Here is a 27,351-nt window from a genome sequence, read left to right as displayed (position 1 = left end):
TGGCTGTGAATGCATTTGCGAAACGTGTGATGGCCACAGGCACCGACCTGCATCTGCAGTCCTGCATCTTTTGTAAAACACCTCCTTGCCTTATCCCAAGCTTTATTCCTGTGCTACCCAGTGTGACAATTTCCACGTGAGACTTTGGGGCTCATCTAAGACCCTGCCACTTGCATGTGTGGGTGCTTATGGCTGCACAGAAGAAAGCCACTTCTTTGTGCTTGTTCTACAGTGTTTATTTAAATGAAAAATACTTAAATTAGGTGAATTCATGTTATTGCCTGAGTGAAGAATGCATTCCATCCACAAAGTCACCAATATTTATATTCTTTTATTTTCATTTTATTAAAAAAAATTATTTTACATAAAAGTATTATTTTCACATGGACAAGCCCATGCTCCTCACCCCAGAACTTCTGTGAGCGTGATGCCAAAATTATCTCAACATGTATTAGCTCAGCTAAAATAATGTGAAAATATACTACAAATATAACAGAAAGATTTTTTGGTTATAATGCATAGCTAGTGAAGTGAAGACTGCAATACATGTATTCATGTTTGAGAAGAATCTATTAGCATCTTGGAAATTTTAGGAGATACTCAGAATTCCAGCTGAACACTGAGCAAAATTGTTGACGTAAAGGACATCAATTTTTACAATGAAATTTATGGCAAACAGAGCATCTTCTAAGGCTTTTTACAAAGTCCTTTATCTTCACAGCTCTCTTCCTCCTTTGTACTTTTGAAGGGAAAGTGATCTAACACTCAGATGGTGATAGCTTCCATTTCCCATAGAATTCTCACTGTGTTTACTGTCAACTGAAGTTCATTAACTCAGAACTAAATCATGTTCAGCTGATGCCACAGTCACTCTCCAACACCAGATGATAGGCCGCTTGTTGCCTCCTCTGACACAGCTCAGGGTGGTGCAGACACAGTCACGTGCGTGTAAGAACTTTTGGAGAGTGAAGCCCCTGTCGTCTTCCCCTCCTCCTCATCACCAGCCTCTCCCCGTGTGGCGGGGGGCCTTTGCTTTGCACAGCAGGTGAAAGTGGCTACAAAGCCCATGCGGAAACGCTTGTTCATGAAGCAGTATATGATGGGGTTCACACAAGCAGAAGTGTAGGACAACAAGTGTATGAAGGAGATGGGAGCCCCTGAGAGACGCTGGTCTGCTGAAGCGGTGTCGAACGCGCGCCAGGCATTGACACTGAAGATGGGAGTCCAGCAAATGAAAAACAAAACCACTATCACCATCAACATACGGATCACGAGTTTCTTGGCCATTAAGTTGGCAGAAGAGCTGCTGCTTCTCACCCTCTCTATCTTGCTGTGGCTCATAGCAGAGAGCTGTTTCAATGGCATTTTCCTTTTCCTTTTGCTTTTGTTGAGGTAGCATCCATCTCCATCCTCGTATTTGGCACTGCAGGTACTTATTTTTCTTTCTGTACACATAAATTAGTGTTTAAACAATTGGCAAAATATCTCTGAATGATGATTTAAAATAAAAAATGAAGAATGCAGTTTAAGTCTAAACAAATAACATAATTCATAGTTGGACAACAAAGGAAAGCACTGGCCTATTCTGAGTTAGTCATGTTATCAGCTGTTTTGCATCCACTGTCTCCCAATATTCTCACATGTTATGTCTATACAAACTGATGCAAAAGGTGTAAGAACACTGTTGAAGTCCAGTGTTGATGGAAGATAGTTTTCAAGATGATATGCTTCCATTTTAATTTGACAATTTTAATTGTGGTGTTTACTGACAGAAATGGTCCTCATCCATGGCCAGAAAAAAAACCCTTCATATTTCTATAATAAACAAATTAGAAATTTAATGTACCCTCCCCCAAGCCTTTGCAAACAAGCCACAGGAGAGGTTTATTTGCTAGTGAGTAACAGAATAACTTCAATCAACAAATGCAGCTGGCAAATTCATGACATAACTGACCATAATGATCATTTTTGCAAATAGAAAGTTTTCCTCTTACTAGCCTCAAGATGACTGCTTGTATTTTCAACTGTAACTTAAAAAAACATCCCAAACCTAAGTGTGCTGTTACCTCGTGAAGATTTTCTCTGGCTGGCATCAAATTTTATTCCTCTATAGAGTTCCAAAGAAATTAGGCCATATGCAACCATCATTATAATTCCAGGAATAAGAAAGAGTGTGAGTAGCAGAAAAGTGTACCTGAAGAATAAAAAGACAATCTGAGACCGGGGAACAGCATAAACCAGAAAAACTCCTTTTTATCCAGCTAAGAACTGGGGGAGGCTGGTCAGTGTTTAGTCACCATGCAAGTACATCATGTCTAAGTACTATTGCTGCTTGATAGTGCTGCTGTTTACTTACTCTGCCTGGATGTGTAGGACTCAGAGCACTGTCTCCCCACTCTTCTCTCTGACCCTGTTCTCTGTAAGCGACCGAAAGGATTCAGTTCTCAAGACATTTGCAACCTCAGATTCTAATTCTCTGCTTCAGAGGACTTTCAAACAAATTAACAGGCAAGGCAGCACACAAAGGGGTGCTTGTACGTGTCTGCATTTCTCAAAGATTAATCAAGGATTTCTCTGAAAATGTTAAAGTTTATGTATAAAGGAATGAAAGCACTATTCCTACTTAACATGACAGATGCTTTCTTTACAGCGACAGTCGGGGCTTAGCAGACCATAGTGTGAGAATCATCACCATGTTGGGTATCTTTCCTGTGACAAGGGAAAAGCCATGCAAGTGTCAAAATATAAGCAGCTTAAAAATATGTTTGGGGTTTTTTTTACTTCCTAAATAAGCATGATAGAGTGTAAAGGTTTGCTGAAGGTTAATACTTGATTTTCCATAGGCTTAATGCTACCATGAAATCCTGTTTTCCACCAGATAATTATGCATTTGCTAACAGCCAGTTATGTCTTACCAAGACTGCTGAATGACATCACTTGGCCAAATGAGCCGGCACATATTTGCTGTGGTGTTGGTATACTTGGTGAAAGGTACCAGTTTGCTGTAGATTGGGTATGGTGACATGATAGTGAAGGAGACACACCAGGTAGCAGCAATCACTCTCAAGGCATGAGATTTTGTCTGCCAGACCCTGGACTGCAGCGGTTTGCAAATGGCACTGTATCTCTCCAAAGATATGGCAACCAGGTTGAATGTAGATACACTTACAGAGACACCTACATGTATAAAACAAAGAAAAAGGTTATTCTCTTGTTTTAAATGGTCATGTTTTTTCAAATGGTCTTGCTAACTTTCTGTATGCATACATACATTAAAAAATATAGCGAACTACTTATAAGTTAAAATATTTATAAATACCATATAAAGTCACTGAAGACAATGGGGCAAAAGGTCTTCAGATTTCTCCAGACTGATATTCTTGCTCTCCCTTTCTTTAACTCCAAAAGACCAAGAGAAAAGATACACTCTATCAAACCATAAAATTCTAGTGACGGGAGAAAAAGACACTTTTTGTCCTAATTATTCTCTTTGCTGCTGTGGTTTATTCATTCCACTAATTGCACTGAAATTCAAACAAGCATTTGAAATCAATGTGATTATGTGGTTAATTACTCTTTTAATGCAGATGTTCACAGTCCCTTTTCTATTGTTTTAAGGTTTTTGAGTGTCCTGCTTGACTGGTGATCTGTTTTTATCATTCAAAAGAATTAAATATGTTACAACTTTTTTAATTAGATGCTAATGTAGTTACGAAGAAGGAGAAATGAAGTTACATAGAAGCAGAGACTTTGTCCTTTGAATGTCCTTAACTTCTCCTGTTCATATATTATAAAGTATCTGTGTTTCTGTCATTGAGGTGCCCAAGTTCACCACTGCAAGATTATAAATATTTCTTCTTAACTTTGTCACAGATCTTTCTTTCAGTGAACCAGCTTTCATTTAACAGTCTTTGTGAATTTTCTAATGTGGGTCAAACTATAAAATGCCAATATCTTTACAGTTTGCTTTACACAAATCATCTGTAATCTAAAATATGTCTTTCTACATCTTAAAAAATTGAACATCGTTGATGCAATGGTTGTCAGTGTCTGTTTGTCAGTTGAAGCCTCTGTTACTTGAACCACTAATGGAAAATATCCACATTCCAACTGTTAAAATAAAACAGCTTCATAATGAGAATGTTCATGTTTGATTCATCTCACTGGATTTTTTTTAATAAAGTAATTTACACAGTGAATAAGAGTAAGATGACAATGCTTCACTAATGTTTTATGGTATTTATGGCAGCAATTCATTATAATTGTTTAAACATGGCCTTTAGTTTTATCGGTTTTATCTACAAAAATATGTTGATTTCCCATTCGCACACTTTAGGTGTGTACTTTCACATTACATCAAAGTTCTCAAGGGCATGGGTTGAAAGAGGACCTTAGGTTTCTGTAATTAACTGAGGGTCTCCCAAAAGTGGTGAAAACTTTGCGTGATGTTCTTCTTTCTTTTTTTTTTCTTTTTCTTTCTTTTTTTTTTTTCTTAAGAAACCAGCAAATGCATGAGAAGTATTGGAAGTGAGACAAAAATTGGTTACACACGCAGACATAACCCAGGCATTTTGAAATTCCTGGCTCCACAGCAAAAAAAGGGCATACATCAAGGTGTATAATAGTGATGCTTTTTAGAGTCAGCCTCTAAAACCTATATGTGTGTTTTATGGTCTCCTAGTGAGCTCTGATCCCATCTGACCCGTCCTGAAAAAGTGCTTGCCCTAAATTCCAGCTCTGCAAATTACCTCTACTTTGGCCTATTTTATTTTTTCATGTGTCACTGCTACCAAAAATCTGTGGGTAAAATCCGCCCTTAGCAAGTATGTACAACCCCAGCACTTCTGGTGGGTGATCTGAACACTGCAAACAACTTTGTCAGGTACGGGTAAGCAAATGCGTGTGCGGGGTTCCTCATTAAAGCTGGATCATGCAACACACCTAACCTGATCCAGCAAAACACTTCTATATGTCATTAAAGTTAGGTAGGTGTCTCTGTGTTTTGCTGGATCAGACTAAGGAAACCAGAACCACAAAGATTTGCACTACAAAGATGTTTCTCCATGATATTGGTAACTTCAACGGCGGGTGGAAACAATCAGTTTTTTGTAGGTCTTTAAATACCTTCTCACCTGTCTCATTAGTTAGACTTCAAAATAGGTATAAACTTCTCAGACTTACCCATGAAATAAGTGGCAGTTTTGCAAACAGCACTACCGAAAATAAAATCTTTCAGCAGGTTGGGAATGAGGGTGAAAGGCATGCAGAAAAGGCAGAGCATCAGGTCGCTGACTGCTAGTGACAGCAGAAACGTGTTGGTGACTGTTCTCATCCGCTTATTTCTTATCAGCACTGTAATTACCAGAATGTTCCCCAAAACGCTGAGTAAGAATATCAAACAATACAGCAGAATTCGAATTATCTGATGGAAATCTGAAAATTGTCACAAGAAAAGATCAGTTATGTAGCATTCGACTCAGAGTAGTATTCTATATTTCATCCTTTAATCAAAAAGTAAAAGCCTTTCTGAACTGAATTTTACTAAGGTTTATGTTTTAGTACAATACAAAATCAGTTAAAGAGCTGAAATTCTTAAACTTATTCTGATGTACCTGAATTGCATAGCATTCAGCTACAATACATGCAATACACTGTACATTTGAAGAGTCAAATACAACTTCTTAAAGCATGTTCTGCTCACACCACTTAGGGTGCAGCATCCATCATGAGAGTTCCTTCTTTATGCAGAAGTAAGAAATTATATAGCAAACAAAAATATTTTAATACATGATAGGTTTTTTTCAGCTTCAAAGTGCTATGATTTCATATTTAATAATTTTCATACACAGTATGAGATCTGATCACTCCATTGTTATTGAATTGACTAAAAATCCTGTTTCTCCAAATCCTTAGCACAGCTGTTTACATTTTGTTCCCAGTAGTGCTACTGTTTTAATTTTCCATTTTATCCAAATTTTTTCCTAGCTGAATTTTTAACTTGAAAAACCAGAACACGCTAAATTCTTTGCTGCCTGTTTCTCATCCTAACTTATCAGCAAGCAGTTGATTTTGCACTTCCTCAGAGAAAAAGCCTTGCATAGCTCTTTCTTTCCACTGTATCTTTACATCCAGCTAGAACTAAAAACGTGTGAAAAAAAATCTGTTTTTCTATACCTACCTTTAGAAGGATAAGGTGGATCATCCACACAGTAAAAAGTGTCATTTTCCAAGATGATATTGCACAGGAAAGCAGTAATGTTGGTATTGTTCCCAAGGAAGCTTGCATCAACTATTTCCATTCTTCAGTATCCACAGATTAGCTTTGATGAAGAAGAGGGTGGGTTTGTAACTATCTGCCCACTCTTTCAGCAAATAAATACATTTCTGAATGAAGTCTTCAGGAGAAATACAAGAGAGGCAGTTGTGCAAGGAAGCTCTTCTGACTCTCTGACAGGAGCACCCAGCACACAGAGCCCTGTTCAGGCTGAACAAGATTTATTCCAGGGGCTCACAAGGCAGTTCAGAAAAGCAAAGCAGGTGTGCACATACACACTCACATGTATGCACATACACACACACACACACACACACACACACACACACACAGCCCCTCTGGTACTTTTTAGATCCACCCTCTTCTGTTACTGGACTAGTGCTGGGATTATAAACAGCCTAGAAAAAGATTACAGCATTAACCCCTTGCAAGATTGCTTCTACTCTCGTCTCTGCAACATTTCCTGGAGGCATACTGTTATGCCACAGCCAATGAATGAGAATCAGTGAGGGATGAGAGTGATAAATCTGTCTCTCAAATACCAACATTTGAAATGGTAAGAGTAGCTGAATAAAAGGGCAGAGAAGAGGAAAACATAGTGAAGATTTTGCATTCCTTACATGGAAATGATTCTTATCTTCATATTTTTCAGAGCAAACTGAAGATAGGGAAGGCTTAGAAAAATAAGAGCAGTTACATTTAGCTCATTTGGTGAAGTTCTAGCTTCACACAAAGGCGCAGTACGTGCCTGATCCAAACCCCAGCAAGGGAATAGAAAAACTAACTAATTTCAATATTCCTGGATCAAACCTTATGAAGGTATATTAGAATTGTTAGTTAATATAAGCAGAAGCCTACACATTTCCTCTGTGCAAGGACTTGTATATGACTTGAATACAAACTTGATTAAACTGATAAATTGGGGCACATTAGTTACACATCAGCATAAAACACAATGATCTTGAAAGGTTAAAAGTTCTGCTTTTTTAATACATAAACATCATCCTCACTCTTGTTAATACATAAACATCATCCTCACTCTTGTTAAAAGTCATGGGCTTTTAACCTCCAGTATACAGCCTGTTTATAGTCAGAAATGTAAATTAATATTTGAAATGAATCTGTTATAACTTAGTGGAAAACAAATTTCACATTTAAAATCTCTTCTACTTAAACAGGCAGAGCAACAACACATCCTTTATAACAAGTCCTAACCCCTTAAAGTTGATATACACAGACTGGAATGCCTGGGTTTCTTTTCCAGTCTTGCCAGCTTTGCTTTATAGTGTGAATGTGGGAATGGGTGTGTAGGGGAGTAGACTGAAAAACAACATTTAAAGTTCTAATCTCTCAATTATCCTTTTTGCCTCTAGGAGTCCTGGATGCAGCTGGTCATCAGTGGTCCATACCACTGCGTGGTCCCACTTGCTGCGAGCAGGGTGAGAGGCTGGCCAGGGCTGCAGGGCAGTACAACAAACACTGTAAAGCCAGTGCATGTCTCTCTCGTTGGTCTCAAATATATGTGGGACAATGTGAAGGACCAGCTTCCCCAGGAGCCCCTCACTGAGCCCCATCCCAAGGGATGGGCCCACTACAGTGTCAAGACATGTTTCCTAAGGACATACAAGATGGATGAAGCCAATGAGGCCAGCAGCCATGGCTGGAGGCTTCATGGAGTCAGCAAAGAGGTAAACTGAGCCAGGCTGTGTTGGCTGCAGCTTGTCCTGTGAAGTTTTTCAGCACAGCCAAGTACTGTGCAGACAGCAAATGAGCAGAGAGTACAGTGGTGGTGAGCTATGATTGACTCCAGAGGGTACTAATTTCAAGCAAAAGCAAGTGCTGAATGAGTGAGGGAATGATATCTTGTGCAAATCCCAGCAACTGTGTAGTTACTGTTAAAACTGGATCATCCTGTTCACATGCTCAGAACTCTAAATCCGTAAGGTGCAGCTTTCCTCAGTAAATTTGTGCAGACCATGTGTCCAGAGATTTTTGTCTGTTATTACAGTCCTCACCAGTTTTCCTTTTGTGAGTGCCAGGCTTACAGATTGGCTCATAATTCCAAGGGTTTAGTTCCCCTGGAGTCCTTTTTAAACATTGTCATCAAATTTACACTATTTTTTTGCTCCTGGCAACAGCGTAGTTCTAAACAATAGATTGTACATCATGTTTAATAATTTTACTATTTCCTTTAGAAGTTCTGGATGAATACCATCTGGTCCTGGGCTGAGCTGGATTCAGCATCTGATGGTTAAATTGCCAGAGTAAATGAGTAAGAATTTGCTATGAACTCTTGACTCCCCTCTTGGAGTCAATTTCTGCATGAAACATTTCAAGATCAAAGAGTTTTGTTTTTATAGGTGTTTATTTTTTGCACAGATTTACTCAAATGTACAGCCAATACTCCTCATGTTTGGGCAGTTCTGAGTTGCCTTTATAATATCATTTCTCTCCAATCCTTTTAGCTAATTTCATGACAGATCATTCTCCATGCAGATCACTATCATCTCACTGTCTCCCTGCAAGCTTTTGGAGAGGAAAAAAAGAGGAGATGGTTTTAATGAAATGCTTGCTAATCACAGATGTAATTTTATTATTTAGGAGAATCGAAAATTATTTTGACCATTTTTGATGATCAAATGTCTGTCCCACTTGAACATAATCATGCATTATTTGGGATGTTGGAAGTTTTAGGGAAGAACTTCCTTTGAGGTGGCTGTTTTATTAACAACAATAATTTATTAATAAAATTGGCTTTGTAATTAAGAAATAATTTAGATACCTTAATGTGCCTGTGTAAATAGTTTGGACAAAAGTATACAAAATTTTTTTCCCTGTATTCGAAGGAAGCTGGCTAATCCCTGACAACAAAAGAATCTTTTTATTTTTCTTGCAATTTTAGCCTTAATCCTTTTTCCCTCTGTAATGTCAAATATTGAACACACTGGCTTTACAGCCAAAACAGTTGCTGTGCTTGGTCATTTCCTGCTATGTGTATATATCTTTTCTCATCCAAAACCAAGCCGCATCAATTTACAGTTGCCTCATTTTTTTTTCCCCTGAAGAATAAGCTGTTCTGTTTTTTCAATAATTTGACAAAGATCTTTACTTAAATTTAAATGAAATTCCACTTGTAAAATGATGAATTTGGAAAAGCTTATCTTTGTCTTGTGTCCCACTTTGGGTTTGTTACCATGTCTTTTTTTGTCCTAACAAATGAAATACAATAAACTAACTAGAAAAAACATCTATGAAAAGTCATGGTTGACTTCTGTTCTCACTTGCCAGGCTTATGCTGGCATTAGGCCACTGATTCAGTGGCATTATTCACACAGGTAGAACCTACAGGGAGATCAGGATTAGCCCACACTTCTGGAGAACACACAAAATTCTCAGGAACACATTTTTTGTAAGCTTTTTCAAAGTGATTTGAGCTTGAGTCCTGTCAGTGTCTCACAGTAGCTGCAATTAAACAGTTCATATCACACCCATCAGAACTCGATAACATAATGATGGAATTTACTTCAGAGCATCTTGTTGTACCTTCAGAGATGGTATATCTGAAATACAATTCACCAACTGCAGAGGGGATCAAAGGCAAACAAGGTGCTCCTGCTGCGTCTGTAGTGCTTCTCCAGATGTCACATATTACATGCCATGTTGCTTAATAAATGCCTGGAAGACTGCATAGATCTACAATGATGATATTCCATGTGGACACATTTCAAGGTATCTTTTAAATTATTTGGGGTTGACCACTTTTTTTGAAGTGCCAACTCATAGTGTTTGACTTTTTGGATGTCTGCAGTACCACCTACCTGACCTACCTGTGAGATGCAATACAGCTGGCCCTGATGCCTTCACGGGCATCCAGTCAGCCTGTCATACCACCTTCCTCAGAAGGGAGGAAATGGGGCTTCTCAGATGGTGGCTGTGACCTATGTACAATGTTTAGGCTCTCTGATGAATAAAGCCAATGGGATGAGGTTCAACAAGACCAGGTGCTGGGTCCTGCACTTTGACCACAACAACCCTATGCAGCGCTACAGGCTGGGGACAGAGTGGCTGGAGAGCAGCCAGGTAGAAAGGGATTTGAGTGTTTGGATTGACAGGAAGCTGAACATGAGCCAGCAGTGTGCCCAGGTGGCCAAGAAAGCCAATGGCATCTTGGCCTGTATCAGGAACAGCGTGGCCAGCAGGTCTTGGAAAGTGATTCTTCCCCTGTACTCAGCACTGGTGAGGCCACACCTCAAGTACTATGTCCAGTTCTGGGCCTCTCAATTTAGGAGGGATTTTGAGGTGCTGGAATGTGTCCAGAGAAGGGCAATGGGACTGGTCAAGGGTCTGGAGCACAAGTCCTATGGGGAGCAGCTGAGGGAGCTGATGTTGTTCAGCCTGGAGAGGAAGAGGCTCCAGGGGAGATCTCATAATTCTCTACAACCACACAAAAGGAAGTTGTAGCCAGGTGGGTGTCGGTCTCTTCTCCCAGCAGGACAGGAGGACATAGTCTTAAGCTGCATCAGGGGAGGTTTAGGTTGGACATGAGAAAGTTCTTCACAAGAAGGGTGACTGGGCATTGGAATGGGCTGGCCAGGGAGGTGGTGGAGTCACCGTCCCTGGAGGTGTTTAAGAAAAGACTGGATGTGGCACTTAGTGCCACAATCTAGTTGACAAGATGGTGTTAGGTGTTAGATCATAGGTTGGAGTCAATGTTCTCAGAGGTCTTTTCCAATGTAGTTGATCGTGTGATTCTGTGATATTGTCTCTGTAAATCTTCAGGTCCAATTTCATAATCATGTTAAAGTTTCTGTGCACTTTCAGGGTGAAAGAAAAGCCAGAAACTCACTTTTGCTCCAGAGATTGTTATGCAAGTGTTGTATAAAATTTAGGGAAACGGTTTCAAAGAAATATGTGTAAATGATTTGTCCAGTGAAACACAAGTTCACATAAAAATCCTTCTGACACTCTGTCAGTAAGATGCCATTACTGAGGTCGGGGATGAGTCATTGTCCACTCATTCCTCCTACATGATTTACTGTGCACATTGCGACTCATGTTGGCACTCCCCAGCCTACCACTGGGCTCAGCTGCATTGCCTCTCTCCATACACCTGGCCCTCTAACTAACTATTAAAAATTGAGGGCAGAAGTTACATCAATGCTTGCTGAACAACTGAAGCTGACCCTTCTTTTCATGGATTATCATAACCGATGCATAAGTGCTATGAGGAATGAATACACACCCCTGAAAGAGGAATATAAGTATTTTTAAAAGGTGTCTGTTTCTTTTGCAGGTTATACATGGGGTTGTACAACTCTCTTTTTTTTCCTTTCACCCTATGAATATTAGTTTGCCAGGAAAAAAACACTTCATGATTCAAGCTAGAGTTGCAAGGAAATAGCCCTACATACCCTTATACTGTGGGTGCTAGAACCTCATGCCAACTAACACATGTCCCAAGAGGTCTCTTTTTTTGGATTATAATAACACCAACAGGTGTTGGTACCATTAATGGGCTCTTTTGAGTATAGCTTTGCATACTAGACCAGCATCAGTCAAAACCAAAATCCATCACGTATTCTAAGGTACCAGTTGTCTGAGACTTCTCTGAGGTACAGTCTCGACATGGTTTGTAACAAACAGATAAAAATATCAGGGGTTGTCACCAGAAACAGTCCCCATAGGTTATAATGTCAGCAACAAATTGGTATAACTGTTCTTAACAGTACTCAACTCCTTAACAAAGCTCAAAACTGCAACAAGCTGCTAAATAAACCCTCACTTGTAACAATTGAGAACCATAATCTTTTATTTTAAGATTCCAGTTAGGCACATAACAGAGAGTCACCACTACTTTACCACAAGAGATTTTCATTAGTAGATCTCACAGAGGTATATTAAAGAAGTTAGTTATGCTAACTGCAGCCACTATGAGTTTCAATTTAAAGATGAAAAATTGAAGCAAAATATTTGGCACAGGCCACTCAACGGGAGAGTGGAAGAATTGGGAAAAGAAAGGCAACCTTTTCTGACTGCTGTTGTCAGACACACTGCTCTCAAAAGAAGCCACACTACCTTCATAACGTTAAGATCAAATAGATTTCCACTTTTCCGCAGAATTAGATAAAGAGATGTTAGTTTCACAACACCAACTAAGTTATTAAGAGACTGGCTGTGTGTCGCAACGGAAAGCTCTAGACACCTCAATGTGAGAATCCAGGAACTTCGTTTATTGTAGATTGACAACAGCTTAATATACACTCTATAATAGGTTCATGAATATTACAGAAATTAGGCTCATTATTGGTGCTCAGTTAGGTGGTGATATCATCTTAACTGTCTTTCATTGTTTACTCAGGTGGCTCGTTAAGTGTCTTTGTTTTGGTAATGCCTAGCTCCTGTTCTTCAGCTCAATTTAGAATACCCAAGGACGCTGCTGCTTTCTCACGGCCCTGCTATCTCAGACTTTCTCATGGGCCTAGTCAGACTGCGTCTTATGCTTTAGCAGCTCATCCATAGCCTTAGCCATGTTCATATGTCCTCGCATTTCTAACCAATCCTCTATAGCTGTGCAGTTGGCAGGGAGGAAATAGAGAAAGTCAGATGATGAGTGAATTGGTACCAGCATATCTGAACCAGGGTTTTAATTTAAGATTCCAAAGTTTGTGTATCTTACTATGTACAGACTGAAATTACTTTCTGTTTCATGACATTTCACCTAACATCTACATTTTTAGAGGAGTACCAGTTTCTATTTATTATCTCTTCACGATAAATATCTTTAAGGTAATACTACTGTTATAGGTTATAAACCAGAGAGAGGAATTTTTTCTTTCCCTGCTTCCCTGTAAGAGAAACAGAGTTTCGAATAGGGAAGGGGGAAGGGAGGTAATTAGCCTTACAAAGGAATTAGCTCCAGACTGCATTCCTCGCTGATGGACCATCAGAGAGGCTGGGGAGGGAGGAGGGGCTGGCTCTGTTCTGAGGGGAGAGGGGCAGACAGCAGAGCTCGCTCTCGCTGGGACAGAGACAGGGACTGTATCCAGGCATTTCTGGAGGAAAAGCCTGGGAGCCAGTTTTTTTCTGGTTCTTTCATCCTGGTGAGGCCTGACCACCGGCCCTGTGCCGCCACTGCCTCGTGACTCCCGCCAGGACCTACTGGTTGTTTTTCTTCTTTTCATCGGAGAGGTCTGTGCTTGCTGGGAGAAGAGGGGAGAGCCTTGGAACACCGTCATCTGGGAACAGTGAGTCCTGTTGGGGGGTGAACTGCTTTCCCTTTCCCCTTCCTTCCATTGAGGGAAGGGTCCCCCATCTTCTTTTCAGCTCCTCCCACGACCCGAGACCAACCCCCCAGGCCCCCTCCCTGCGTGGTGACCGCCAGTGATCCAACAGCGCCCCCTGCTGGCCAACACAGAGAACTGCAGGTCCTGCACCTCCAGCGATCCAACAGCGCCCCCTGCAGGCCATGATTAGAACTGCACTAAAGGACAGAGAAGTATTCAGTCAGACCTTTTTTTTTTCTAGGATTACTGTCTAGTTTTTTGTGTTCTGTTACTGTTTTTTCCAACATACATATATCTTTTAATAAAGGGTTGTTATTTCTTCTGTTTTTTCCACACTTCCTCGACTAAAGCCCCTTAATTTTGAATTTAAAATTGCTGAGAGAGAGGAGTGTGGTCTATCTTATAACTCATCCTCTTTAGCAAACATTCCAGTCTCCTCAGACTGAGACAACTACCAAAATTTATTCATTGACATCTGAGTTCCCAAGATTCATGTAATAGTTGTCTTATGGGAACCCAAGCTATGGGAAGCAAGAAAAGCATTGTCTATTAGACAAATACTGAAAATTTCACTTACATAAGAAGAATTAATTTAATCAGCAACAGTAGTTCTTGAAAGCTTCAGTTTCTTATAGGAAACATTAACTTTCTATGAGCAGTCATCTAGAATGGCATAGATTTGTACAAATCTACACAAGAAATGGAACATACAATTTTATTATATTTTGATAAATTCTCCGTTATTCAGTAGCTGAAGAGGGGCACATAACCTTGCTTTTTACAGGGTAACTCACTGGCTAAATCTCTTCTTAACAACTGAATTATGAATATGAATTTTAGTTATTTGAGACAATTCAAATCAGGAAGTGGGGATAAAGAGCAAAAATTTTAGAAGGTATTACAAAATGTTTCTCCTTTAGAAGACCTTTCTACCATTACTACTGGTAAAACATAGACAGCTACTGTCCTCTATAAACTCTTACCAGCAAACCCCCAAAGGAAACAACACTCCCTCCTTCAAAATACTTAACCAAAGTAGCACTTTGATCTAATAAAAAAAGCAAAAGACTGTGTGATGGCTAGAGTTTTGTTGTTTTCCCATTGTTCTGATTTTGCATGGAAGGGTACTCAGACGGCAAGATGACAGGTTGCCCCCTTCAAGCTGTGGGACCTATATAATGAAAGTAAGATTTTAAATTAGGCTCATGGCCTGCATTTTATTGTACTCAATTATGTACTTTATTGTTTGACTATTGTTCTTTTACTGTGACAATCTCCAGGCCAGTTTTTTTGTATAAATGGACCTCTGCTAGCTGACAGGTTGGACTAATCGTTGAACCCAAAAAGACGAGGTACAGGGAGACCTTCAGGACCGAAGACAACTTCCCCCAGCTGAAGTTCTGTTCTAGGACTTAATTTCTGGAACATTCATCTTTATTTGTAAATTAGCTAAATTCTCTTTGCACTTTGGACTTCTTTGGTGGGTATAATGCTGTCCAATAACTGGATGTAGAAAGCTGTCAGTTACAATTTTTTGAGAAACTGAGAGAGGCGAGTCAAGTCCATAGTGATAACAAATACTCTTATTTATTTCAATTGTGCTAAGCTGTTCCGGAAGTATTTGACAGTGATTTCAAAACATTATGCAAATATTGAAACACTGAAAATAATAATTTCCAGAGTTTCAGCACAGATGGGCTGTTAAAAGATACTATTGTTGGCCTTACTTGCCACGCTTTTGTCTATATAATTCTTAAGAAAACACATTCTGAGGAACAATTGCCATAGTTAGTTTGGTCTATTTGCCCATGTTTATATAACATTACATTGTGCAGGGAGTTAATGTGACTGAAAGTATGTATGTTTTAAATTAATTTTCATTGTTTAGTCTTTGCTTACGTTACAAAACTCTTTTAAATCTGCCAAGAAGACTCAACTCTCAAAAGATAGGAGAAACAAAAGTCGAAGGACAAATTCTGCTCTGAATTCTCTACACTCACTTTTTGATAGAGCCAGACTCAGTTAGGCTGCTATGGTGTCCCCAGTTATCCAGGGCTTATAAATTAAACATATCAGAAGTTGGATATTTGGCATGTAATCCTTGTATATAGAAAAATTACATTATACACTCTTGATTTTGCTTTAACAAACATTTGAAAATTCGCAGCTAATCTGGACGATCTCTTAATCGTATTTGTGTGTGTGTGCCTGAAGTCAAACTCTCCCATTTGCAATTTCATGCATACTGGTTTGGCCCTTTCTGTAATCAACTGCACTGCTGCTAAGTGTGCTTTGTACAGAAAAAGCAGTGCAGAACAGTCACAGATCATACACAAATTGTGGCTACTTCTTGGATTATTGTCCCTTCTTGGACACCTACCCAGTGTTCTCCTTTTAGTCTAATGCATTCATTTTGCAATCCGGCGACATGAGAAAAATGAATAAATTGAAGCAGGAATATTATTTTGCATGAGATAATGATAAAAGATCAGTAAAAAATTGTTTTTGTTTTTGCAAGCTTTGCTTACTTAAATTGCTGGGGCAAGTAAAGGGTTTTTTAAATATTCTAAGTGATATGCCATTGAAATGCTCCCAGATCCTACTTTAACTCACTCTGGTTTTAAACTCGGCAGTACTTGAAGTATAATCTTGCTCAAATCATAATCTAACAGTGATCTTATATTTTTAATTTTAATTTACATTTCAATTGGAAAGCCAGAAGTGTCAGCTGCAATTTTATACTTTGTAAAGACAGACCTCCCCAAAGTTTTCACTTAATTCTCAGTGACCGCTCATGAAAGTTGTTATTAGAAGTCAAATGGGAATGCTCTGGCAAAATAAAAAGTAACACACTATTTATTTCATTTGCTGTTCAACTGAGTCATTTCATACCAGAATATCTCTTTCACAAGACCTTACATAGAGAAGGCTGGAAATTTAAAGTTGGATTCTGTGGAAAATTTTCAAATAAATTCTAAAAAATCAGATCTGATATAAATTGCTAAATAAATCTTCATTTTCTTTTTCAAGAGGAGTAGATGGCAGGACATACACAATATTATTCAACCTAAAATGACAGGAGACTTTTGTTCCTCTGATCTGATGTGTGTTACTACATATCCAAGGCCTTACAGATTTAATGCTGTTTGAGAAGAAACTGGCAGTATAAATTGATATGTTTTTATGAAATCCAGCTTACTTATCAAGAAGGTAGTAGATTTCATTTCCCTTAATAGAACTGGGGAATGAGAAACAAAACAGTATTATTCCTTGCTTACGCTTTTTCTGTCATCCTGACATGGTGGCTCATTTAGTTAGTGACACGACAACAACTTCTTTCCTTCTGTTTCTTCTCCTGTGCATCCTCATGAGTGCTTCTTTACCTATTGCCATCCTATTTGTGTGTAGTTTTCTCCTCTTTTAAGCCAACTTAACTAAAACTGTGAATTTGCAAATGGCACCTCAAGTACAGAGTGTTCACCCGTTAGGCCATGCAACTGAGCTGGATCATTACCTTCAACAGTGGTGTTATATCCAGTTCTAAGGAGGAAATAAATGGTTAAGTCTCAAAGATTTGTGCCTCTTGGATAAAGTTATGAAAGCTAGTAGTATCATACTGCACAAGGATATTATTTTAAAAAATAATATTTTAAATTTTTAAAAAAGGATATTAACTCATATCACAGTTAAATTTCACTGAAAGTTAAAACCATTGCATGGCTGTGGATATTTGGGGATTTTGGTGTCCTAAATCACTGCATAATGCTGCCAAAATAGGGTGAATATTTGATTATGAAATACATATCCATATATACATTTTCCCCTCCAAATTCTGTACCAAACCTGCTCTATAGCTATTTTAAGTCTTTCATATTCCCATTCATATTCTCGTTGCAAATCTTCACAGTTATATTTGGGAAAGAAAAAAATTAGCTACATATTAAAAGCAGCTTCCTTCAAAGACTCAGTGTCATGAAGCTGAATCAGGGGAGGTTTAGGTTGGATACCAGGAAAAGGTTTTTCACCTAGAGGGTGTTTGGGCACTGGAACAGGCTCCCCAGGGAAGTGGTCACAGCACCAAGCCTGACAGAGTTCACAAAGCGTTTGGACAATACTCTCAGGCACGTGGTGTGACTCTTGGGGTGTCCTGCATAGGGCCAGGAGTTGGACTCAATGATCCTGAAGGGTCCCTTCCAACTCAGGATATTCTATGATTCTGTGATGATCTCCTGCTATTATTTCCCTGTATGTCAATATATATGTGGAGGGTATAGGCTTATGTGTCACATCTTTGATCTAAACATTTATTATGCTGCTTTTATCATTAGCCTAATTTTGCCCTTCCACTGTTGAACAAATCCAATGAGGTATTTTAATTCTGTATTTTGGGGTGACACTACACACTGCCCAGTAGAAATTTACCCTGCTCTACTCTCTATGAGTGCAAGCCTCAATGCAGTTTCAGACAAAACCCAGGAAATTTTTATCCACACTAACTACCAGAGTATATCCATATATTTATTTAAGCTGGGAGCACCCCTTAGCCCATCTGCTCTGGGAAATATGTCCTTTGGTAAACAGTGGGTAGGAATATCAGCCACAGGGGTCCTTCCTATGAAGAACAAAAGTGATCAATGATAAATTACATTGCTACGTGACTGCTTACTCGTATTAATGACTCATAGTTTCTGCTAGGCTGTACACTTTTTGGTTTATCAGCTTCGTAACTTGTCTCCTCACTTTCTTTTTTGCAACGAATACAAATTATTCCAACCCTTCCTGAGCCCTTTAGCACTACGACCTTTGTGAATGTTTTCTAATATCCTTTCTGGGAACATGTTGCAACATTGTAAGATTCAACCCTGTACCCTGTTAATTAACAAAGTAATACAATTTTTTATGTACTACCACTGTCCTTTTTTTGATTTAGCAGATTTGTTGTGCATTTCAAAGACTTCTTTACAGAGCTCTAAATGGTGATGCAAAACACAAAACATAACTGCATTTGTATATTTAATTTTTTTGCTTTCAGTGTGCAGAGCTTCATCTGAAATCAAATAATCTGGGTTTGTCTGTGCTCCCTAGAGCTGTGCATAACATTTTCATGCAATTTTTCCTTTAAGCAGATGTGTATATTAATTTGTATGTTTTGGTTCAGTGAAAGCAGGGTAGCCTGCTACTCAACGGCTCTGAATCCAGCCTTCAGAGCTATGCTTTACATGTGTGTGTTCTTCCATCTTACTGTTCCACTCTTTCTCAGGTGAATTCTTGAGCGTGCTGTTATGATGAACTTATTCCCACAGCAAAAACTTGATCATTTAGTTGTGTTTTATATAAGCACAACAATTCTTGTAACAGGCAGTATTAGTAGTCAATGTTTCAGACCATTTCTGCAATAATATATTCCTATATGTAAACAGAGAAATGGTATTTAGAAATTAGGGCTCAGTTTTACATTTTGACTTAATCTCTTTTGAACTACTACAGGACAACTGTATTATATTCAACATGGGATTCTTTAGGCCCCCACCATAGCATGAGATCTATCAGAAAAGACTCTATTCCGTAGTTGGTGATGATAAATGATAATTATTCAGTGCCCAGTGCTCCCTTTCGATGATGTAAGGTATTTGTCCATGCAGGGAAAGGGAAGCACCATCAGTGGAGACAAAACTGTAAGAAACTTATGAAGGTTCTGCTTGCTATGTTCAGTTCATTCAGCATTTCCTTTTTGTGGCACTTCCAGCCATCTTTCCAACAGAGCAGATATCAAGTTAAGGAAGCAAAAATCAAGGTAAAGGATATTTGAAAAGTCTTCGTAATGGAAGCAAAAATCTCCATGACCCAAATTAGAGTAGTCCTTTGAACAGTTAGGGTAGCTGGTTAACCATAACCAGCAGGAAAGAATTACAAAAACCCTATAGGAGTTTGTTTCTAGTTCCTCTTGGTTTATTCTTCCCTTTTGAATCTTCTATCTGAAAATGTTTCAAACAAGGAAACCAAACAACCTACTAACACTTCACATAAAAAACCCAAACCAAACCAAGCCAAAATATCAAAAAAACCCCCACAAACCAAACCAAACCAAACCAAAAACAAACAAAAAGAGAAAGGATTAATCCACTTTAATTGTCAGCAAATCTTAATCAGAAGAGTAAAAGGTACCCAAGAAGAGATCCTTGTTCTGCCACTGAAGTTTATAGTTCTACTTCTTAAAGATTAAGGAGAAGGCAGCTATGAAGTAGACACTAAACAGTCTATCCAAGGCGGCCTGCTGATTGTTGAAGACTTGCAACACACACTGATATGACTCTGTAATAAATTGTATATAATTCAGGCAGTGAACTAAAGCATAACAGACTACCTTAAAACATTTATTACGTTTTCCACAGAAGACAAATTTCCCTACTGCAACAAGTAGCATATAGCATCAAGAAGCTCTTTCAGTGGAGTAATGCTCAACGCTGTATAACAAATAAATAAAAAATCAGAGGTTTTGACATTTTTAAATAGTAGTAATAAAACATCACCACACATATTTTTTTTAGATATTTTCACAGAATCATAGAAAGGCTTGAGTAAGAAGGGACCTTAAAGATAATCTAGTTCCAAACCCTGCTCCAAGGGCAGGGATGCCACCCACTCGATCAGACTGCTTCTATTTTTAAAAAGGGAATACTTCTTGTGACAGAGAAAACCCAAGTTCTGCTTGGTATTTAGATCACACAGACTGGAGTCAATAGGTTTGAAAAGAACACAGAATCCCACCCCAGCATATCCACATGCTGATAGACTCTGACCTGGAGATGTTAACTAAGAATCTACTGAGACAGCTCTTTTTAGTGCATTTCTTGCTTACAGACCAATTGGTTAAAGTTTGCAAAAACCTTAAAAGAAGTAGCCGAGTAAGCTATAAAATACATGCCATGCATGAAGTGCATAAACTACTCAGTATATAAACTGCATTTGTGATTCAGCAGGTGTTTCTCTTCAATGTGTATCTAGATCAAAAGACTCCATCTCTGTTTTAAGTCCAAGAAATCCTACATCTGTATAATTTTATCTTAATACATGGTAAATGTACACGTAGGATTTTACAAACTAGAAGATACAGAATGTTACCACTAAAAGCCGTGTCACTGGACTAATAATAAAACACATGAAAAATGGACCAAATCTAATAACACTAGAAAAACTTGCACGTTACTTTTGTTACATATCTGATAACTCACAGTTCCTGCTGTGACTCAGCAATGCTATTAAAAAGTACCAGTAATAGATATTATGACCTGAGTTACATGATCATCTCCAGGTAGGCTTATACCTATCTAAAACTAAGGTCTGGTAGGAAATTACCTAAAATCAAGAACCTGAAGCAACGTGAAACCCGTAAAACTAGACTGATAATCCTGGACATCATTGGTAGTCAGAGTCTAGCTCTCAAATTAAACCATGTATTAGATAAAATACATTACTTCTCATGAACAACTGTCTGCAATAAAAGATGTTTTCTGCCCTGATAACTAAGCTTCCTACATTCTTCAGACTCCATCAGTGTTATTGGGGAAAAAAAAAAATTCTCATTACTCCACAGGAAGAGATTATTTTAAATAAAGTATTGGAACTTTTTAAAATATACACCATCACTTTTTGGGCAGCAATTTGAATAAAGCTTGAAAGTGATGAGGGTGAGTCACTGACAGAACTTTCTATTTGTCACACCTCTTTGTTATCAGCTCCAAACAATATATCATGGTTCTGACTGCACAGGGAAAACAGTGGATGTTGAAGGGGAGTTTGCAGGGTTGGCCCATAACTGAGATTAAAGTTTAATATACATTTCTCTAATATAAAAAGTGAGCACATTGAATAAAAGGCTGAATATGACATTCTCTTAAAGAATCTGCTAGGATGAGAAACTCAGGGAGCAGCTGTTGGAACCTGACACTTCAGTGCACAGGTGAAGTTCTGCTAATGGTTTGAGACTGATGATTAGGGGTTATGGGTTTCAAACCCTCAAAAATTAAAATGGTTCCAAGTAGAGAAAGAAGAAATGAAAGTTTGGACAGGAATAGCACTTTAGATGAAAAAAACCACAAACCAACAACACAAAAATCCAGTTTACCTGAGAGGGGATAAAAATACCCTGCCTGAAGAAAGGCAAATTTGGAGGGGCTTGGGGGTAGGGAGGATGTGTGTGGGTTTTGTTTAAATTTGTTGTTTTTTTCCTCTAATATCTTATCCTTTTGTTTCAGCAGAAAATAGAAAGTTGTTGGGCTGGGAGCATTTTTGTTTTGTTTTGGGTTTTTTTGTTTTGTTTTTAAACATGGGTTTCTGTGGCACTTGGCTAATCTGGACACAGCCATCCTTACACCTGACGCCAACTGCCATTAGGGTTTGCACATGCTGCCATCCTCCTGGGACTGCCTCATGCAGCACAAGAAAAAGGGAATAACTTGGAAATCTACACAGTATTTATGGTACATTATCAGGGTGAATGCAATGTGCAGGTCCCCGTGGATAGCATTAACCCCCCGGCAGTCAGGGTGCCCAGGAAAGGTAAGTGGCTCACCTACTGTAATAAGTCCCTAAAATTGCATGCTGAGTCCAATTCTGCACCATACCTCCTTCCCTTACCCTGCTCTGAGTGCATGAAGACACCCACCCTCAGCACAGGTAAAGGGACAGTCTCCTCCCTCCAATCCCTCCCCACCCCTGCTCCCCCAGCAGAGAAAGCAGCCCTAAGAGGAGACTTCATGACTTGGCATTTCTAGCAGCAAGAGGGTGAAAGGTGAAGGTGGGATCAGGGCAGCGTGAGTGCTGTGAATTGCTTAGGGGTTGAGTGTCTTGTGAGTAGTTGACTGAAAGTGCTAGGATTTTGTTGACTGCTGGGATTTTGTGATTGGGACTGCTGGGATTTTTGTTGACTTCCCTCACCCATTCATCTGTCATCTGAAGCCACTGCCTCCTTTGGTGATACCTGCAGACAGCCCTCTTTCTTATTAGTATTGCATAGGAAAAGCCAAGCCAACTGACTACATAATTTTTATTTTCCATTACCAAATTCTTGACACGTTCCAGACCTGCAGTGGCAGATTAATAAAAGACACTTGGGATACCAGTATGAGGTACAGCTAAGTGCTGTAACTTGACATAAAACACACTAAACAAAGATATAACACTGTAGAGCACTGCATCTGCAAATGGAGGAGGAATACAATGCAGAAGAGAATTGGTGTTCAGGGGTGTAAGACTGAGACACTGAGAGGGAAGGACCAACAACCCAAAACAGGAAAGCAATGACACTGACACCAGGCCTCTTGATAAAACCTCTGGTATGCAGTACTGGACATCATAAAACCACTCTACGCTGACTGTACTGCAATTGCTTATTTGCAATTCAATCACAACAAAAAGCGGTAATTGTCAAAAACTTATCACATGAACCAAATCAAACCAGTCATGTGATACCAGGGAGACAGGCTAAAGAGTTGGTTGGGATTTCTGCCAGTGCCTGTTATTTAAGTGATACTTTTTAACGATGACCCCTTTTTTCTCCAGCTGGCCTGCAGTAAGTTCCTTGTAAGGAAACAAAAAAGATGCACTCACTTAAGTATGCAGTCTAACTGGATATGGTAAGGATACACAAGAAGCTGTTAACAGTCCTCGGTGAGATTCTGTAAAGATTATCTCTTTATATTGACTTACTTTTCAGCTTTGATTGTCATTTACAAGAACTAAGTTTTCCTATCCGTATTGGAGATGTAATGGACCAAAGAGAAACCCAATTCATAGGAGGAAGGAAACCAGACTGGAAATAGCCTAGAAAAACAAGGAATGAAGAGTGACAGATGTGCACGGGCAGGGGGTAACAAAGGCAGACTTGGAGCAGAGGTAGTCATCTGCAGCTGACATAAGCTTTTTCTCCTGTTTTCTTGATCTACAGAGATAAGGATGGTTTTTGCAGACCTGCAAAGTCTTTTTCGTTGCACACAAAACTCACCGGATGTATCATTTCCCCATATTCCCCAGAGGCAGGGGAACTCACACTCCTAATCAGCAAGGTGTTATGGCTTTGTCCCACTCCACAACCTCCCATCTGGCCAAATGTGGCACCTGCAGACCACAGCATGGAAAACAGCCAGACACTGTATTGTGCTACCAACAGGAATGTACTAGACCTCTGAGTCCTCACATATTAAACAGTCCTGATAACTAACACACTTGCTAAACACCATGTAAGATTGCCATCATTGTGGAAGTCTACAGGTTTTCAGAAAAACTGGAAAGGAAAATGCTGCTGAGGACTATGCCAGACAAGGAGAGAGGGCTTCCTTTTACACTTGCAGCTGCAATGTAAAAGGCCTGGACTTCAGGCACTGACCTGCAGAGCTTAGTGTCATGCCTTGGTTTTCTGCATGTGCTTGTCTTAGCAGGTAAAGTTCCCAAACAAACAAGTGATCCTCCTCATATTTTTTTTTAAACAACAAACAAAACAAAACAAAACAAAAATATGAGGAGCGCTACTGTCTCCATGGGAACATTTTGCAGAATTTTTTTATGATCTAGCACAGAAATCTATTACACCTTATATGCTTGTTCGGTTGGGAATGTAGACAAAAGTTTCATTAACTCTCAATACATGGAGAAAAAAAATGTGCTTGCTGTTGCCCCTAACTTCATACATGCATGTAAGAGCAGAACTGACAGAAAACTTGATGTAAATCAGAATAGATATTCAAGGCATTGGTAGACAACTGGGCACTTGATTTCCCCACGCTACCCCTGAATTGAGAAGTGAGCTCTCCTCAATATTTTGATTAGCATAAGTGAAATTTTCAGGTTTGTGTACAGTTCATTAAAGAACTTTTTACCTCTGATCTTCTATTACTATTCTTCTTTAAACTTCATTTTATCCAGAAATGCTGACAGATAAGTCAGAACAGTTGTAGATAGATAAGTTCAGGTGCATTTTTATATCCGTTATATCTAGTTTTTTTTTCTATCAGCATAGCTGATGACAACTATCATTTCCTCATCTCTGTCGCTCACAACAGTGAAGAAGTTGCACCTGATGTTTCTGAACCTTGAAACATTCTTTGTTTTACAGAGGCCATCCTCAGAACTGAAAGTGGGTACTGATGCTTGGCTTTGGAGGACAATGATCAGCTTTTCCATGTTATCTTATCTTATTTATCAATTGTTCTGGGACTTTAAAAATTAGTATTTTGACTTAGTAAATCAGTTTATTAAGTAAGAGTTTGTTTACATGGTTCTGTTACTGATGCACATAGGAGTAGATTTTCCCAGAAGAACTAAGCAGATGAAATTTCTTTGCATTTACATCACCCAGTGAAGTGTACGTAGTGCTGCACATCATGGCTGGGCTTCGCGAACGAAGATTTAGGAAGGCTCTATCCACGTTTGTTACAAGCACACTGGTGGCTAATGAGGCCAATACAAGATAGACAAATCCGATTGCAAAAGGCACAGCAGAAAGACTCCTTAGATGGTATATTCTGCAAGGCACGATTCTTTCTGCATTGTCTTTTCTCCTAGAGAGTGATCCTGCGTGCTTTCTCAAAGGAAACAGCAGCATTACAGATGGTGTGTCTCCAGGCCTCCTGATTGGAGGCCAGTGTAGACTACTTATGCTGATCAATATGGCCGAGGCTGAGATGTTGTTTCAGGAGTCCTTGTATCTTTTCTTCAGGGCTCCTCTCTTGCGGCAGCCGGTGGCAAGTTCACCATAAAGCAAGATCTTAGGGAGGCGGTGGTCCTCCATCCTTGAGACGTGTCCTGCCCGGCGCAGCTGTGTTCTCAGTAACATGGCCTCAATACTTGTGACTGCTGCTTGTTCTAGAACAGACATATTAGTCACATAATCTGACCAGTGGATGCAGCTGCTCTGCTTAAATGAAGGCTGTGTCGGCTCCTGGTATTGAGCCTGAATTAATGTCTCACCATGCTGAGCAGACAAGGGTAAAATATTTAAGAGGGCAACAAAACTTCACCCCAATACAGGCTGACTTGTACTCCTCAAGAAGCACACAGAAAGGAGCCTTGGGACTGAATTTGCTGCTCACACCATCTGGATGTGATACTTCAGGGCCCGAAAAGCAGCTTTTTAAATTGTCTCTCAAGTTTTAATGATATGAATCCTGTTACCTCACACTAGTGCAAAGCCACGTAAAATACAGCTAAAGATGTTTTTAAGCTTCTCTTTCTGACTGCACTGAAATGGGTTTGAAGCCCGTGCACTGTAAACTCCAGCTGAGAAGCAATTTGAGAAGATGCTGCCTTGCAGCTTTTGATTGCAGCAGCTCAGCTGACGTGCAACAGCTGACTGTAAAGGAAAGTTTAGTCCTTTCCACAGCAAGGGCAGACAGGTTAATAGAGCCATAAGTACTGATGATTATGTCACTTGTTGTGAAGACAGACCTGGAATGCTCCTAACTGGTTACATGATGCTGGAGCAGGCTTGGAGGGGGCAAGGATGATGACACTTTTCTCTGAAGGTTGCGCTGGGGGGAAGGGCAGGGCCGGCAGCCCAGGTGTGTTTGGATGTCTCCAACACCAGTGTGGCCGAAGAGCCAGACCCAGACATAGGCTTTCCTCACGCTCATTTCTAGTGATGATACATTATAAATGTTTACTTAGGAAAAGGAACCAACATGTGAGATTGTCAGGAGAGCTTGAGGCAAGCCTTAACCAACCCAGTGTGTGCACAGCTCGTGGGCTGGAGAAAGCCTGCCAGGTGCCGGGGGAGAGGTGGTGTAGAATCCCAAAAGATATGGGGCTAACGTGTATGTCTCAAACACCGATAGCCGATGGCTGTAGAGCCAACCAAGCACTGTTGGGACTAACAGACAAAGATTGTTGGTACCAACACGCCGTGAGAAAGAAGAGGTTGTGACTGGAGAAGGGGGCCATGCAGAAGTAGGGCAGGACTTTTCTGGGACGAACGTCCTTGTTGTAGTTCCTGGAGATAAGCACAACAAAGTACAGCACAAGTGAAGGAATGAAGCCAAGAAGTGGGCATGGACTGTGGGGGGTGGGGGGGATCAAGGCCATCAAAGACCCCCAAAGCACTCCAACCATTTTCAGAAAGGCCTGAAAGAATGGATGATAACTAATTCGTATAGAAAGCAAGAAATCTGTCTTCAGGGTAGCGAAACCTGTCCATAAACAGGTATCCCCTCAAGCCTAGGTGGCACTCATGGATATCCCAGCAGCTGAATCAAGACACTGGAACAGGAGTGATGATCTTTCTTTTCCTTCCTTTCTTCCCTTCCTTCCTTTCCTTTTCTTTTCTCCCTCTTTCTCTCTCCCTCTCCTCCTCTTTAATTTATCTCTTCCTTTCTTTATTCCCTTTCATCTTACCTCTTTATCCAAAACCCACTACCGTGTGCAGGTCAGAGACTAACACATCAATTTCCAGTAATTTGCTAATAAAACTTTCTGATTCTTTGCGGACCTCTGACTTCTGCCCTTCCTTTCGACCACCAGCATATACAAACCTTGCGTTTTTCCTTCCCCTTAACGGTGACACGTCGGCGGCGGGGAACCTTTCAGCGCGGTGCCGCTTCCCGCCCGGCCGCGGCCGCGGGAGCGCGCCCGCCGCCGCCGTTGCCGGGTAACGGGCGGTGCGGCGGCGAAGGCGGCCCGACCGGGCCGGGCGGGGCGGGGGCCGCGATGCTGGACCCGGACCGTGGGCTGTCCCTCACCATCGCCAGGGTCGTGCAGCGCCTGCAGGGCTCCAGCCTCCACTCACAGCTGGAGCGACAGGCCCGG

At 40.0% G+C, this 27,351-nt stretch overlaps 2 protein-coding genes across 4 annotated transcripts in view; one reads left to right on the top strand and one right to left on the bottom strand.

Annotated features, from left to right (window-relative positions):
* Positions 1 to 315: 315 nt before the first annotated feature.
* CCKAR (cholecystokinin A receptor) lies at positions 316 to 27,219 on the bottom strand. Its single transcript, XM_064653075.1, has 6 exons — positions 27,078 to 27,219; positions 6,179 to 6,320; positions 5,182 to 5,433; positions 2,916 to 3,177; positions 2,067 to 2,194; positions 316 to 1,445 (listed from the first exon to the last, which is right to left on the bottom strand). The coding sequence occupies exons 2-6, from the start codon at positions 6,297 to 6,299 to the stop codon at positions 919 to 921; spliced, it is 1,290 nt and encodes a 429-aa protein (XP_064509145.1). The 5' UTR covers positions 6,300 to 6,320; positions 27,078 to 27,219; the 3' UTR covers positions 316 to 918.
* Positions 27,195 to 27,351, top strand: part of TBC1D19 (TBC1 domain family member 19) — a 46,599-nt gene continuing 46,442 nt past the window's right edge. The window contains exon 1 of one of the 3 annotated variants that reach the window (XM_064653074.1): positions 27,195 to 27,351. In XM_064653074.1, the coding sequence (XP_064509144.1) occupies positions 27,253 to 27,351 (99 nt within the window). In that variant the 5' untranslated portion in view covers positions 27,195 to 27,252. The other 2 variants (XM_064653072.1, XM_064653073.1) reach the window with 2 other exon arrangements.

Source organism: Pseudopipra pipra, chromosome 4, assembly GCF_036250125.1.
Source record: "Pseudopipra pipra isolate bDixPip1 chromosome 4, bDixPip1.hap1, whole genome shotgun sequence".
NCBI lineage: Eukaryota > Metazoa > Chordata > Aves > Passeriformes > Pipridae > Pseudopipra > Pseudopipra pipra.
This window is presented reverse-complemented; position numbering and strand designations above follow the sequence as displayed.